This window comes from Numida meleagris, chromosome 4, assembly GCF_002078875.1.
Source record: "Numida meleagris isolate 19003 breed g44 Domestic line chromosome 4, NumMel1.0, whole genome shotgun sequence".
NCBI classification, from domain to species: domain Eukaryota; kingdom Metazoa; phylum Chordata; class Aves; order Galliformes; family Numididae; genus Numida; species Numida meleagris.
The window spans coordinates 34,813,062-34,830,364 of NC_034412.1; the positions used below are offsets into that span (position 1 = coordinate 34,813,062).

At 40.7% G+C, this 17,303-nt stretch overlaps 1 protein-coding gene across 11 annotated transcripts in view; it reads right to left on the minus strand.

Annotated features, from left to right (window-relative positions):
* Positions 1 to 17,255, minus strand: part of MGAT4D (MGAT4 family member D) — a 35,060-nt gene extending 17,805 nt beyond the window's left edge. The window contains exons 1-5 of one of the 11 annotated variants that reach the window (XM_021397016.1): positions 16,233 to 17,255; positions 15,446 to 15,501; positions 14,727 to 14,819; positions 5,344 to 5,505; positions 1,742 to 1,876 (exon numbers count right to left, since the gene is read on the minus strand). In XM_021397016.1, the coding sequence (XP_021252691.1) occupies positions 1,742 to 1,876; positions 5,344 to 5,505; positions 14,727 to 14,819; positions 15,446 to 15,479 (424 nt within the window). In that variant the 5' untranslated portion in view covers positions 15,480 to 15,501; positions 16,233 to 17,255. Of the gene's footprint in view, positions 1 to 1,741; positions 1,877 to 2,028; positions 2,188 to 4,835; positions 4,987 to 5,343; positions 5,506 to 8,804; positions 9,011 to 12,597; positions 12,705 to 13,369; positions 13,503 to 13,766; positions 13,949 to 14,726; positions 14,820 to 15,445; positions 15,502 to 16,232 lie in introns of those variants that run through there. The other 10 variants (XM_021397020.1, XM_021397022.1, XM_021397021.1 and 7 more) reach the window with 10 other exon arrangements.

Below are 17,303 nucleotides of genomic sequence, written 5' to 3' on the forward strand. Positions count from 1 at the left end.
AATAAGTACTAATTCGTGGTACGGAGATCTGAGTAACAAGAATTAAAACAACACTGCTTTAGTTAGAAACTTCTCACAGGGCATGAATGTTGGCTATCTCAGAAAGAAGTCCATATAAAAAAAATCTTTGAGTAGTTTAACTGATATGAACTAATAGTTTAAAATAATAAGAAGAAAAAGAAATGTATGCATAATCATTACTAAGAAAGGAACTTAAATTGACTCTGGCAAAGACTGACCTAGTGGAACAGTGCTATGTTACATCATTAGACTGTAAGCAGGACTTCTCTTTTTTGAATGGTGAGGGCATTACTGAATTCAGTGACCTAATATAGCTTGATAAACATATGGAATCCTTAGTCCTTGCAGAATATTCCTTTTCACAAAAACTTCAGGAGGTTGGTAAGGAAGTAAAAGGCTTTAAAGGAAAGGAATAGGTTCAGTTAGTGATTTGCTCCAGACTTCATCATCGGTGCCAGCATGAACTTAAAAACACACATGTTCCAGTGTTCCTTTCCAGCACACAACTTGCTAAACACTAGGGTTTTGTTTGTTCTTACACACTGAAGGTCAACCTGCACGCAACAGCAAGACCTGACTCTGCGGTTTTGCTATTGTGATTTTCACTTACAAAGAAATAAAAATTAAAAGCAGAGTGTTTTTTCACTACTTCTTTCTTCCATCTTTTTCACTTCTGCTTGCTTGGAAATGTGCCAGGCTTTCTGAGGGTTATTTGCAAATCATTTTGCTGACTACTTATGGCCTTTTGCAGACTCACACAGATCTGTGAGCACTCCAGCGAGAACCACCATACTAGACCACATTTCTCCAACTACACCTACTAATGAGAAGACTGTAGAAAGTTACCCATTGTCATAGAATCATAGAATCATAGAATTAGCTAGGTTGAAAAAGACCTACAAGATCACCTAGTCCAACCATCCACCTACCACCAACAACCCCACTAAACTATGTCTCCCAACGCTATATCTAAACGTTTCTTGAACACCTAATGGGCCATGTCAAGTCATGGGCCATGTCAAGTCATTTTTGAATCAAATCAGAAGTGCTGCCAATGTTTCTTTACATTAAATAACCCCCACAGAAAAGTCAAATTTAAATATATATATATACAAACCCAGCGAAACAGTTGGTTAATTCATTGCTTGCTTACTGCCTTTGACCACCCTTTCTACTTACAACGTAACAGCTGGGAGAAGATGCAACTTAATCATTTGTATTGTAGTTCACTGGAATTCATTACTGTTTGTGCAATCACCATCAGATTGCTCAGACGGATGAAAAAGTTAGACTGAAGATGTATTAATGTCTTTCAAAAGACAACATCACCTTTCCATCTGCTTCAATGTTAGCAAACTGAGTGCACTGTAAATTGTGCACAGCTATTTATAGTAGCTTTGTGGAAAAAAATGCCCAGCAATGCTTGTTAGCCATATGAAAACATGACTAAACATGTAAGAATACTGTTTTTCAATTATGATTATTTTTGTTGATATTTTAAAAAGTTTATCAGAATACTTTGGGGTAAGGACTTGAAATTAGGATAGCAGTTCTAGAAGTACTTTTGCCATTCCCATTAACATTTATTCAGTTTGGCAACATTATATAAAATTTCCAGAGAAAAATCCCTCTTAACTTTGAGCATGTGTCATAGCTAGAATGTAATACAAACAATGTATACAGTGCATGTATAAAATACAAATTAAACTTTATTTCCTACCTCCAGTTCTCTGTTGCCCAATAACAACATTTGGAAAAATGGCGTCTTCATATTCTCGAAGGTGAGGAAGGTAGTAGTACAGGTTTGTAAGATGCACGGGGAGTTTTCTGGTGACATTTAATACTTTCATACCATCTTAAAGAAACAAGAAATCCACACGTAAACATAAAAAATAAAGCTGTCTGCCATTATTTCACCTATTTCAACTAGCTATTATTTTAGCTGATTACCATACACAAGTTTATTCCATCAGAATCATTCATCAAAAATGATTATTTGTAACCTACTTCATAATGATTAATAATTCTCCTGCCTGGTATTCGAGTCCTGTTTCAGACTAACGGAACTTCGCCAGTTTCTCTGATCTAGCTCAGAAATGGGCCTGACGAGATCCCACAGAGGAGCCTGCGGTAACACGCGGCTGCACATACACACTGCAGTCAGCCTGAGCCCCTCCCGTGGAACACCAGCAGAGAACGGCACAGCACAACCCTCCACACCTCCCCCAGGAGATTACGCAAAGCTCCACAGCTGAACATCCTGGGAGCTCTGCCTGCATTTCTCTGTGCTTAAAAAGCTGCAGGACAGGGCCTTCTTTAAACACAATAAACAGTTATTTTAAAAGCAGAAAGAAAGAAAAAGTCAATTTTTGCACAGGTGGTGAGCAGCATTTTAAATGAAAAGGAATACAGCTTCTGATTGATATCTTTCTTAATTGCTTAAAACAAGTTAAGCGCTTTCCCCAAAATTTAACACACAGTGGTTTTCAGGGATCAGTCAGAAGTTCCTAGGGTATAACAAGTCCTGTGGTAAAAGAGACAACCAGACCCACACCTTGAAAAGATATACAAGAAATGAAAGTCTCTTGCAGTTAAATAAATATTCCTTATATTTTGCTTTCTTTACTAGATTAAAACAAAGATAAGTAATTAGCATACTGATCTATGTTGAAATAACTGACGTGTGACCTCACAGAAATATATATACATGTATTTTAAATGAGTCATATGAAAAATAGATACCATTCACTTCCTAGCTTCTTTTCCTTCATAAATGCATCCCTGAGTGATCCAGTGGCGGTAAACAGTCTTTAAAATAAATTTAATAAATAAGTGAACAACTGGATTCTAAAATCATTGCAGATTTAATTATAAGCTGACAAAAGAAAATTATACTGAATGTAAGACATCCACAGAAGCAGAAAATATGTATGATGTTACTTGGCAGGGGGGTTGAGACTCGATGATCCTTGAGGTCCTTTTCAACCCAGGCCATTCTATGATTCTATGATTCTATGTAATTAAAAAAAAGTATTTGAATGGATTGAAATAAAGACTAGATTTCATCATAGGAAGAAAACTGCAAGCAAGCTGCTCGTATGAATTTATATGTGGTAGTTCCTACTTCAGTGGCTGCCTCCTCAAGATACTTTATCAGTTTTGCACAGAGGCTGGTGCTTGTGCGTTTCATGGTATCAGAGCAACACCTTAATTACTTTTTGTCAACAACATGATGTTAGCAACCTTTCAAGCTGCAGAAGAATTGAAAACCCATAGTCTTACAGTCTACAGCAGAGCGGCAGAAAGCTTATTGACTTAGAAAGTTATTAAAGAATAGAGACCTATAGAATTATTAAAGAATAGGGGCCTAACGTGAGGCCCCAAATTTAACAGTGTACAAAATTACTTAATACAAGCCCTATAAAACACCACAATCTGCTTTATTCATTCAGCTTAGCTCAGTGAAGACTTCTGAAAGTCTTAGGCCTAGAATGGCCAATACTTGTTTGAAGTTTTTCAGTTTTCAGAATATACTCCCACTGAAAATCAGGGAATCAGCAGAGATTCCTCAGTCTTACTGTATAATAAAACAAAACAAAAAACAACAACAGAAACAAAAACAAACAACAACAACAAAAATAACCCACCCCACAAACAACCACACAAACAGAAATATCTATCTCCAAGTATTTGGGTATGAACACCCACAAGTCCTTCAGCTGGCTTTGCCATTAAACATACTGGAATTTTGTGGCATATACACTTTTTTGTTGCTGTTTAAACACCTTTGCAACTTTATAGGACTTTCCATTTCTAGTAGGAAGTAGTTCTATCAAGGGCTGCACAAGGGACTTTAGCTGGATTGTGTACAATGAAAGAAAAAATGAATTAAAATACCCGCAAGAAAGTAAAAATTAAGAACATTCAGCAATTTTAAGAAATTGCTGCTTTGAACCTGATGCACAGAAAACTTTCACACTTGCCTGTATTCAGTACGAGTAAAGAGCAGAAGGAAGAGAGACTTGCACTTCCCTCTGCTGCTACTGTGTGCATCAGGGAATAACTTTCTGTGTGCAGTACGTTGTACTATTAGTGGCTGACAACACAATTTCTAGTTTAACATTCCAATAGCCTACCCACAGTTAAGCATTTTCTTAGATGCATCTGAACAGTCTCACTGCATTAATATTGAATACAACAACCAAAAAGAGGCAGGGAATAACAGGATTTTAAAAACAACAACAAGTTGACTACACAAACCAGGAATGCATTTTGTTCTTTTTTCCCTGTACCAGTCCTGGATAATCCTCTATTCTAATCAGACACCAGTCTGCTGTACTGAATACAAACAAGGATTTTAAAGAAATAGTTTTCAGCAGCACCCAGACTCTTTTTCAAGTCCGAGTGTGTTGTGGAATGCTTCCAGTGCAGAGACTCCCTTTGTGATTTTCTTCTTCTTTCTTCTTCTCTTTTTCTTCTTCTCTCCCCAGGGAAATAGCTTTTCTAATCTGAACAGTGAGGAAGGCAGATCCTACATCATTTCTTTTAGGGAAGAGAACTGAATTGTCTGATTTGTTGTATGCAACTACCGGTCTGCAGATAGATGGAGATATACAATAGCCTCTAAGACAACCATCTAATATGTTTAATAAAACAATGGGAAGAAGCCAGATCACTACAGTAAACTTAATTCCATTTTGGTCTTCCTCTTCAAATAGAAACACAACAAAACAACAATGTTGAACATCCCCTCCTCAAAGGTTTCCCTTTCTTTTCTTAAACTGACTTCACTTCCAAGCAGTAACCTTACTTACGCGAAGCACTCATGGCTGAAACATACTCTCACCTAGGCAGGATGGAGCCGGGATGGTGGAACACATGAGGGAGGAGGTGTACCTGCCTCCCAGATTAGACACAGTCCTAGTATTATCAGGGTGTAGTTGCATAATCAAAGCCGGAAAAAAAATTAGCTTATACAGTGCTCTGTAGCTGGCACCAAGAGAGTTCATACACTGTAAAAAGCTAGATAACAATAATACAGGTTTGACTTGTGATTGCCCCTGTTACATCACTGCAGCCAGTTCCCCTTTTTTTTCCTCCCTTGTTTGTTTAGTTACTTAGTTCCTTATTTGTTTAATGCACTACTGGTTAGATGCTATTTAAAGATAGGCTACAAGTTGCTTCACCACAGCTTTTCTTTTTCAATAGAAACTTTTATTTGCTGCTGAATCAATGATTTTTCTCCTCATGCTAGTATTAAATAAACACAAGCACACACAATGTCTAATTTTTAACACAATACATTGTTTTACACATACAAACCTGTATGATTCGTTGTCAAGTTAATTCTTTTTGCAACTATATGTTTTATTTCATCTAGGGCACTGCTCAGCTCGTGTGATCTTCTCTTATTTTCTTTTTCAGCATACAGTAGTCTTTGGCGAAGTTCCAGGAACTGGTGTTGGTACATATCTAGGTCATTTCCTGCAAAGAGAACACAATTTATTTGCAGAGGTCAGTTAATATTATAGTATAAAGCAAAAGTTTAAGAATAGGAGACAGTCTAGAGGAAGACATGTCTAGGAGTATAGGAACAGAGACGCTGCTCAAAATTTACTCATAGAATGAAGAAGCCTGGAAGAGAATTCAGAAGTAGAATTTAGGGAGCACAGCTGGGTAAAGGCTTGGAATTGAAGCCGAGAACTAAAGTATAATGTCAGTAATAAGGAAAAAATAATTGAAAGACTATGAGTTGCAAAGGAAGATGCTATCCAGTAAACCCAGCATTTTTCAGTAAGTGACTCATGCAGATGATTCCCTGTCACACTGAAGACTGTAGTTCTGTGATGTTCTTTTGTAGGAAATGTAATCTCAAGATGCAACTCAATGCTTTTGACAAAGGGAATCAACCATCTTCCCGTGGTGGTGCTTCACAATTAAACACTAGAAACTGTTATCCCATTGGCATTTCCAAAGTGGTAACGGCGTAAAATAAAATTCCTTCACTACAACTATGTTAGAGGAAGAATCAGTACGGAAACTGCATGTGAATAAAAACATTACAGTCTCTCTCTTTAGTACTATTTCGGCTATCTAGTGTCAGTGTGACTCAAAACTACCAGTGTCACTACCAGGATGACATTTCAGCCAGCACCAATTAATTGTATTTTTATTTATTTACTTAGAGGTGAGCCTACAAAAAAATCCTAGATGCCACTGGGAAATAAAATGTCAATACTCAGTTATTACCAAGTACAGCCACAGAAGTCAGCATTTGTAAATGACCTTATCTATTTCTTCAGGCCAGAGAGGGAAACCACATCTGAGTCTTTCAGAATTAAAGCCTCTGTTCAGTTCACCCATTTCAAGAGTCTTGACCTACTTATTCAATTGTGACAGCTGGGGAAACATAGGTTTGACAAAAGGAATGTAGTATTTGCTCACCCTTAATGAATATGCAATTGTACACAAATTGGAGCACGAAATAACATGCCACTAGATTATTTATAAATAAGCAATACTGTCTATTAGTTATACTTTGGAGGAAAAAAATGTTTGGAAAGCAGTACTGAACTTTTTGTACTTTGCTGTCTAAGAAGACACCATCATAATCAAAATTTATTACTGATATAAGTTTAGCAAACTACGAAGATAAAATCAGAAATATTATGAAGCTAAATACTCTAAATACTAAGTGATCGTTACGTTTAAATGAATTTTAGCATGCATGTGGAAAGCACTGCTTTAAGTTTCTAAGTATCTACACAGAACCAAAACAATGTCTTCCAGTAGCTTGCTTGGAAAGAACCACAGTGCATTTCCACGGATATAACTCTGGCAAGGTGAGGAGGGCCAGAAGGAGGAAGCTACAGATACATCACGAAGCACTACGTCTGTTCCCAGCAATGGCCTTGCCTAGCAACACCTCCTCTTTGAAGGCTTCTACGTGCAACTGATTGGGACTGTAGGGAGAAAAAGAGAAAGCAGCAAGAAATTTTTCTATGATTTTTTTTTTTATGATAAGGGTGGTGAGGCACTGGAACGGGTTGCCCAGAGAGGTGGTGGAAGCCCCATCCCTGGAGATTTTCAAGGTCAGGATGGACTAGGCTCTGAGCAATTTGACTGAGCTGTAGGTGTCCTTGTTCACTGTGGGAGAGTTGGACTGGATGACCTTAAAGGGTTTCTTCCAACTCAAGTGATTTTATGATTCTTCTAGGAGGACCCATGGCAAAACTACAAAAATATAAATAAAGATAAATGTTTCCTCTCTCCTTGCGGAACTGACAAACACTTTGATGTGCTAAAGAAATTCTACTAGGAAATTTCAATGAGGTTACATTGGCTAAAAGCCAGGGGGAAAAAAAGAAATAATAAAAAAAAAATCAGCCAGATTGAGAGACAGCATTCAAAGCTTTTCAATGAATCTTCAACTCTACTATACAGTATTTCTTCTGTTTACTATACTATCATGTATATTTATGAGTGCTGCAGTTCCAAGATGGTAATACTCAAATTGGCTTAACTGCAGTCTTATCTCCCAATACATACATAATTATAACTTTCTGCACTGCCAACCGAAATTGTTTAGAAACAATACTAATCTCTAAAACACACTCATCCTGAAAGTCAAATAATTATTTATCTCAGCTCCATCCACACAAAACTTCCTATTATCATAAATGCTTCCATTATTAACACTAGATTTCTGGGAATACAGAAGAGCTCTGGAAGAATTCATCAGCATCCCCTCCTACTCAAGAAAAAAAAAGTTAAAGGAAAATGAGGAGTGCCAGAAACAGTGGAAGAAAACACCCCATGGTCTAGTAGTTACCCTTCTTACTTCTTGATTACAAGCCACGCTCTTTGCCATATATAGACTTTTTTTTCTGGAAACTTAGTTTTGGTTAATGCCTTCTTTAAAGAAAACTATATAAACACACAGATTGCAAAAGATCTTGCCATTAGCTGCACTTGGAACCACTGCTCCGTGCTCAGGTTAATGAAGCACATTAAATCACTGAGGCATGTGTGGCACTAGTAACTGTGGCAGTTTATTATCTTCCTGTAACTGATCTAAACTAGAATAGAATAACAAGATTTCTAAATCTTGCAAAGCGCGTAACAAGCTCTGTTTCGTTTTCCTAAAATTAGGAAGAAAAATCCTGCAAACAATGCCTCTGTCTTAGTTTTGAACAGTCGATTCTAATACAAACGCTCGATTCAATAATGTGCTAAAGTCCAAGGGCATACAGGCACCCTTCCAGGTAAGGACACCTCCCTGAATTTGTCCATGAGATTTAACTATCTTTTTTATAGCATTACAACACAATTATTGTAGGCTAGAGATAAGCAAGAAAATCTACCATGATGTCAAAGGTGTTTTCACCTGGGCTGGGTACGTTCACCCCTTATGTTTAACCCTGAACAGAACTGGGGTAGCATCACGTGTTTAGCCTTAGCCATGGGACACAGCACGTCTTAACGTACATCTTAAATCTTCAGGAGCCTCTGAAGTCAATCAGTGCTCACGGTGGTTTATTTTATGCAGCTGAAAAGGGAAGGCTGACTGACTGGGAGGCCTCTAACTGTTTCCAGTCACCTGTGCCCTAATAGCAACTGCACTGCAGAGGCTATTGATGCGGCAGAGTCCATTAAGGAGCAAATTAAGACACACCCCAGCTGGCTGACAGAAACCTTTGCCCCACTGTGGTGCAGTAGTATCACACATATGCGATCTCAGCAGGCAAACCACGTGGCTTAACATGCAGTGAGGGTTCTCTCACCATGTCCTACTGCTCGCTGTACAGGCTTCTAGCTAAGCAAAGGAACCGGGAAGCAGTGTGCTGTCCCAGCGCATCCACCTTCTTTGACAGTATCCACGTTAGGAGCTTCAGGACAGTGGAGGACCATTTAATTAGCACAGCGACAGCAGATAAAAGCAGAGCGCCAGCAGGTTTGTGCGGGAAGCTAGGATTCCTCCACAGAGGATCTAGGAAGAGAATCAGAATCACTTTTCAATACTAAAATGAAGAAACAAGACAAAATAAACTTCAAAAAGTAAAAGGCGGATCGAGGTTAGTTGCTGAATTTTAAAAATAAATTAGACTGTATGATGAATAAAGACTTGCTGCTGGTTTTGGCAGGGAATACATTTTACTAAGCCCATTTACGTATCGTATCTAACTGAAAACAGAGAAGCAAACAAACATTTCAAAGAAAATATGAGTTTTGATAATATTTTCTAAGACATCAGTAAACAATCCTCACTTCAGATCTGAGATTTTTTTTTGCAAAAGAAAGGAATTTTAAAATAATCAGAACATTTCTATGTAGGAAAGCAAGAGTAGTAAAATAAGTGGAAACATAAACTGAATGGATATACTATGGGTTTTGCACATAATTGGTATGGCTTAAATATAGAAATGTTAGAAGCACAATAAAGGTTCTTAACAGCAGTGGCAAATTCTGATTTGAATACGGGCTTTATCAAACAAATAAGTAGGACTCATTACTTTGGATAATTAAATGGTTATTGCTTCACTCTGGCTACTATTTTCAGTATTTTTAGTGGTTTGCCTGACGTAGCAACAATCATCCATTTATAAACACACTTTATTAAATGCCTACCAACTAAATAAATTATTTTGGGATAAAACTGTTCCTCGAGACCGAGTGTGAAACACTAGGAAAGCATGAATGTAATGTGTGTACACTTGTTTAAGTGCACGTTGTGATGATGCACACACAGCAACGAGTAGTCAGAAATCTTCCTTATCCCTTCCTCTACAAATAACAACAGTAACCAGTTTCATTTTGCACCTGAACCTTGATGGAATTTATGACTCTACTCTTTCCTTTACTTTTAAGGACAAGGCAGCCACTATTCCACCTAAATTAACTGCAAAAAGCAGCAGACCCTTAGCTCAGTAAATCACGCATTCAGAAGCCAGTTAAACTGTACAACTTCAGTAGGTCTTGGATACACATTTTGGTATAAAACATGGGATCAGTAATACTAAGCCTCAAGTTCCACTTCAGGTTGCTCTTTGCTTTTTTTTTTTTTAAATACTTAAATGGCGAACCATGCAAAGAAATTGACTAAGCATCCAAGGGACTGGAGGAGCACCTTTCCTTACCACACCGTGCATTTTGGTCACATCCTGACTGCGTGGTGAGCAAACCTGGATGTGCAATAACTTCTTTACACATAGGTAGCTCTGAAAGTAACGCCTCCTCTTTATTCTCACAGAAACTACAATAGATACGAAGAGAACGGTAACACTATTTGACAGAGCAAATTCTCAGCTACAGAATGCTATTTTTCAATGCAGCCTCACTGTTTGGTCTCCATAAACATTCAGTGAGTGTCATTTTGCCACTGCTTGAAACTGAAGCTTTAAGCCAGAGCACGCCAGTTTGGTCTGGACGGGAAACTTGCAAAGAGCTCCGTCCCAATCCACAGAATCACACGGGGAGCTCCGCTTGGGTGCACCGCAGGGGCTGGGCTGCAGAAGCCACGTGTCACACCAGGTAGAGAAGGTTAGTGGAAATAAAAGGAAGAAATGTGTAATCTGCTGTTAGTACTAGCATGTACATTACATTTTTTTCAACTGCAAATAAGTGACATTCAGCAGAAACATCTTTTTAACCCTTTGTACCACTGAAGTTAAGCTTTGCAAAATACCGAAACATTTAATGTATAAACTATCTGATAAACTCTAAGTATACTTCTGTGAATGCGCTTAAGCGCGAACAGTTCCTTCTTTTCTTTCCTCACCTCAAAGGAATAACAATGGAAATCCAGGTTTCACAAAGTTTGTCTCAACACACTTATATTAACATGCTTGCACATATATATTAATATGCTTACATGTGACATCATATTTTAGCATCACCTTCTCCTAACTTCCAGACAAATCTTAATTTACTTGATTATCCCACAAACTTAGGTGGAGAGGGTAGCGATACATTTTAAATTCAAACTGATCTAACACTGTAATTTATACAAGCACCTTTAAGAAGCACTGCCACTTGAAATGATTCTATTCACCTCATTGCCATGACCCTAACTCAAACTGTATGAGAAAATCACTACATACATTGTTAACACGCATACTATTTTCCATAACTACAAATTTTTACGGGGAGTATTTATATGAGAGAACATACTCGTGGTCAGGTGAATTAATAAGCGGATTGTAACTCAGCTGCGTAACAGTAGAAACATCTGCATCATCCTGGTCACAGCCCTCCCTGCCCTCAGATGCAAACTGCTTGCTTCAGACAGGTCTTGCTTAGCACCTTGGGAGGGACCAAAAAGCTGAGAACCAAACCACGCAGGATGTGGGACAGGTATTGCTACACCAGTCAACAAGGCTGGTTGGCAATAGCAGCCTGCATCTGCAAGCACTCTAGAGGATGCTAAAATAATTGCCATACAAGTTTAGACAGACAAACTGAAAAAAGATTTGCTGCAGATCTGGCCATTACTGATTGTCTCTGTAATTACTTTTATCATTTTTCTGCCACAAGAAGCAGCCAGCCTATTGAAGCTGAAACCTCCGCTTTTACCTGTTTATAAAGGAAAAACTGAATAACAAAACTTTTCAAGCGTAGTTAAAATGTTTACAATATTATAGGCAAGAATCCAAGTCCAGAACAGCTGAAGCGGCTCTGTCAGATCCTAAATGTTCATTCCTAAGGGTGGAAGTGATGATGACCATTATCCCTGCCATGCTAGTTCATGCTACCTGTAGTCACATTACATCACAGAATCATAGAATGGCCTGGGTTGAAAAGGACCTCAAAGATCATCGAGTCTCAACCCCCCTGCCAAGTGCAGGGTCGCCAACCACTAGACCAGGCTGCCCACAGCCACGTCCAGCCTGGCCTTGAATGCCTCCAGGGACGGGGCATCCACGACCTCCCTGGGCAACCTGTTCCAGCGCGTCACCACCCTCTGTGTGAAAAACTTCCTCCTAATATCTAACCTACATCTCCCCTGTCTCAGTTTAAAACCATTCCCCCTTGTCCTGCCTCTATCCACCTTCGTAAACATCTCACCCTTTGAATTAGAATCTTCCCAGGTAACTAGCCCGTTAGTACCAGGTGCTCTAGTACTCTAGTTTTGATCTGCACTGAAATCAGGACAGAGTCCGATTTACACTTCAAGCTAATACAGAAGGGCTGGAAGGCTACAAACTGCACAAGAGTTTACACAGCTATTAGATAATGCTTATATTATCAGAGTACATCAGATCTCTGTTTTTGAGCCAGGATGTCCCAGTTGGACAACAAACCAAAAAGTTCATTTCCAACCCCACCATCACCACAACTCAAGAAACCATGGATGACCAGAAAGCAAAGGGCATAGATCTGACTGCCACACCCTTCAAAGACCAAGAACAGCCTGAATGTTTTAATGGGCACATCAGACAAGCAAAAAAAGTAAGCGGAGGTTGGAAAAAAAAAATGAGCTAGAGAAGCACATTTGATAAACAAGTGGAAGAAATGGCAGCTGACCTCTCGATAACAGGTGAGGCAAGAGAGAAGGGCATTAGGAAACAAACAGATCACCTTTGAGATGAGAGTAAAGTAGAACTCCTGCAGTGCTCTAGGTGTGCCACGAGGAAGTTCAATGGAGGGGAGAGGTTCAGCACTATCTGAGCAGAGCGATACGCCTGCTGTGGGGGAAAACATTCATTTCAACCCCCTGCTTAAGCAGATCCTCTGCCACGACAGTGGGGCAGTGTTTGATTTGCTCCTGATTCTTCTCTCCTCGGAAAAAAAAAGTAACAACACGTGGGGGCTTGTGGGGTTCTGGTTGGTATAGATGGGAGACTGCTGTCTTCTAGCAACCCTCAGGAGCATGAGTGGTATCTTTCCAGTGAAATCACCAGCACAAACTAACTTACCACATGCTCCTTTAGATAAGGTTATCAACTTTTGCACATCTGTGAGATGTATCAAGTTCAGAGAGAATGTTTCTGAACACTATGTATTAACATTTGGAAAGTTTAAAAGCCTGTTAATAACACAGGTGCTAAAATAATTAGGAAAACTGTATTATCTGAGAAGAGCTGGTTGTGGAGGAGACATCTGTGAAAATCAATATACAGATAGAAGGCAGAACAAACACAGCCATAAAAAGGTTCAAACTAACCAACCCACAGCACACCGGCAGAAAAAGGGCACAAAGGAAGCTGAAGGAAAATGGCATTTCAGCAAAAGAGTCACAAAACGCATACCACAACAGAACAGTGACAGGGATGTTCACTGTGCTTGGGACAAGCTATCATCTCTTGGACCTCAGTTTCTTAAGACACGTCCTATTTTAACTTTATCTTACCCCACTCTTAGCAGAATTGCGACTTGAAGCGTCAAATGCTGTAAGGCAGGCAGTGCTCGGTTGATGACAAGTGACTAAGGCAGGAAGATCAGCACTGCTCAGCAATACTCAGTGTTGCGTTGCAAGTCCACATCTGTCGGTCCCAAAAATGATCAACACAAGCAAAATGGAGCAGATAGTATGAGTTCTGTGTTCATCCCAAAACCTAACGATTGCCTTTTTTTAAACCTTCTGCACCCGAAAAACCAGACCATTTTGAAAGCGTATAGGAAGCTCTTAAAGATTTACTCTTTCTCCCCCATCCCAAACGAGCTATCCCGTAACAAGCCGTCTGCCGGCCCTGCAGGTATCTGGGAGAGACGTGCAGTTTATTTGCAGCAAATCGCATCAGCTTTACCATTCCGCCCGACGGCGACTCTCACCTCGGCTCCCCTGCCACGCCGCGTACCACAGCAGGGGGAAGGCGGCGCCCAGGCACAGCGCCGTCAGCAGCGGGCCGCTCCGCAGCCGCATCTCCCGGCGGGGCGCTCCCGCCGCCCGTGCCCGGCCACCCGCCGGCCGCCCTGCCTCGCCCGACGGGCGTGTCCGCTCCGAGCCGCCCGCCCCCGCGCCGGAGCAGGGCAGCGCCCGGCCCCCCTCGGGCAGCAGGGCACGCGCCCGGCCCGCTCTCTCCCCGGGCGGGCGGTAACGGCCCCGCCGCTACTTGCCAGCCCCGGCTGCGGCACGCGTCGGCTGTGTGCTCAAGTCCCAGCACCGACGTGGTTATGTTGCTGGTGGTTATGACGCTGCTTTGTCCGTAGGCGTTTAGAACCAACTGTGCAGGTGGCGTATTCCTCGTACGATTGTACCAAGAGGCCAAGCTGCAACGTACAGTTAACACATGCGTTCGGCGCGGCCAGTTAAGGAAACGAAGCCTTTCAGTTACCACCTTCTTGCAAAAGTGAGGCAAAATGTGACTGGATGACATCTAAAGCGCACGGGTAAACATACGTGTGCCAGCCATTAGGAGATATGCGCCTCTTTGTTCCCGTGTAGGTCCTTGGCACTCCATAAGCAAACCAGCAGATCCATACGCAGTGGCTGGAATTCATCATGCTGCTGTATGGAGGCACTGGGTGCTGAAGAAGAATCTGACTTTGGCAAGGTGAAGGATGCATTTTCAGCTGAGGATTGAACTCAATCAGTAGATTTAGACTGGATATTAGGAAGAAATTCTTTACTGTGAGGATGGTGAGACACTGGGACAGGTTGCCCAGAGAAGCATGCCTCCTCCCTGGAAGCATTCAAGGCCGGGTTGGATGGGGCTGTGAGCAACCTGGTCTAGAGGCAGTGGGCTGCTTCCACTGTGATGGTTTACCTGCCAGAACGGGTTTCTGGGCTTGGTCTTCATATGCTTTAACTGAACGTCTTTTCTTGTAAGTTGCATTTTCGGTACTATTTTCACACATCTCTGTGTAAGCAAGAATAGAGATAAGAAAGATTAAAATAAATATTTGACAAAACACAGGCTCATGGGCGAAAGAACTAATAGGATTATTCTGCGTGCACATTGCTGCCGTCCTTCATCTCCAAGGGTACACAAACAAAGAATAACTACCCGTAACAGTAGGTAATAGTCACTGCCATGGAACGCTTTCTGACTGTAGAGATCCAGCTGATACTGCTGGTTAAAGTATTTGCCCTGCTGTTATTTAAGAAACGTAATTTTAAAAGGTGAACAGCAGGTCATTATCCCTCCTTAAGCCCAAGTCTCTCTGAGGGTGGTAGTAGAAGGCAACCACCGAGCACAAAAAGAAGAAACCAGGACTGTTTTCTTCAGCTACCCCTTATGTTTTTGAATGTCCTAATGTAACTGATGGATTGACTGAGCAGCATGATACAGAAGCATCCTGCACAATTCAACCAGCAGCATTTGTGTCAAGTCAGACGTTCTCTGCTGGATCACTCAGTTGCATAAAGAACCAAATGAAGCTTTGGGTTAAGAGTTTACACTTGCTTGTTAGACACTGAAAAAGACCATCAACTTTAGAATAGAAAGTGACATTAAATCCCTGATATATATATTATCACCTTTACCTTTTGCCATATTTGCAGTAATAAGGCACTGCATCTTTTTAATAATTCATAGAAAGCTGTGAAAAAAAAATAAAAAATGCATGCTTTATTTTTAAAGTAATAACTGGTTACAGAGTTTGTTTTCCAAATGCAGATTTTAATATATTTTAAGAGTAAAAAAAAAAATAAGCTAGATTGAACCTTGTTTCTTGTACATTTGTGTATTTCAGAAGCACTTTAAAAGGAGACCTACAAATTTTTCATGCTTACCCCAGCAGGTCCAACTAGAATGTATCGTCAACACCAAATACTCTTTGCATCAGTTCTGGAGACTGAAGCAGTAAGAACTGACTGCAAAGACAACAGCAGCAGGCTCTGAATATCTCTAGTTAAAGATTATCACAAGACAAAGTAGAACAATTCCCAAAACCTGTAGTACAAAAAGATGTCGCTTTGGTTCTTAATAATCTATACAAAAAGAGATTTCTACATAAGCATAAATAACATAATTTTAAAAAAAGGACAGATACTCATATGAAGATATTTCTAAGTAATTAAAAACGCACAACAGAAAGCTACACTCCTAAACCAGGCTGTGGGAAGGCTTTATTTTGGTACCCACCAACAAAACTGCCATCTGCTGAGATTTCCCTACACGTTGTTTGCACAGACCCACACTGTGAGGATGCACCTGCTGGACTTTCGAACTAAATCCAGTAGCTAATGCTCCTCATCAGCTGTCTCAGAGCAATCAACGTGTGGGCATGGAGACAGACAGGAAAGACCTGGTCACCCTTCAATTTCTTACCCACATTTCTTCACATTGTTGCAGCTCCTCTGTCTTCCTAAACTGTAACACGCCACTGCTGCTGAAGCCAAGATTGTCTGACACAACCATCACACCCTCCTATCACCGAATAAAAATACTTGTTAATAGAGAGAAATACTTTCTAGTTTATTTTTATCCTGTAGCACTCCAGTGTTTTAAGAGTCAGATGACTCATTTAAGAAGCCACACTGGAAAAAATGAATGAACATCTGCCATCTCTTAAGACACACCACCTCTCACAGAATCGTAGAATCCTTAGTTGGAAGGGACCTCTGAAGGCCATCTAGTCCAACTCCCCTGCAATGAACAGGGACACCACAGCTGGATCAGGTTGCCCAGGGCCTTATCTAGCCTCATCTTGAAAGTCTCCAGGGATGGGGCATCAACCACAACACTAGGTAACCTGTTCCAGTGCCTCACCACCCTCACTGTAAAAGATATTTTCCTTATATCTAATGAGCTCTCCCCATGGTCTTCAAGAGCAGGAATCAGACCTGAGATCGAGCAACTGAAGCTGACCTGTCAGTGATTCCCCCACATGAAACTCTGCACACCTGTGATTGCAAAAATCCAAAGGGCCAACGCCTAATGTGTTGGTCCACTCTTGGAACCACCCTTAGGATGCAGGCCACCAGACCTGCCGCGTGGCTTCTGATTCTGTGCAGAAGGTGCTTTGATTTCCAACCATTCAAAAATGTATCAGAATGCGGCCAAGCAAGTCTGTCAGCTCCTGTTGTGCTCTCCAATCAAATTTTGCATACAATTTAGAGGAATAGGAATTCTTTCCGCTGTTCTTGAAGGTTCAACCCATGTTTACTAAAACAACCATTCATTATAATACAATGGAGGTGCCTACCAGTATTAAACGAAATGCCTGGACTGAATCTGTGGCAAAGAAGGCTCCACAGAATCATTAAGGTTGGAAGAGACCTCTGAGATCATCTAGTCCAATCGTCAGCCCATCCCCACCATGCCCACTAACCATGTCCCTCAGTGCCACATCACCGTGATTCTTGAACACCTCCAGGGATGGTGACACCCCCCCCCCCC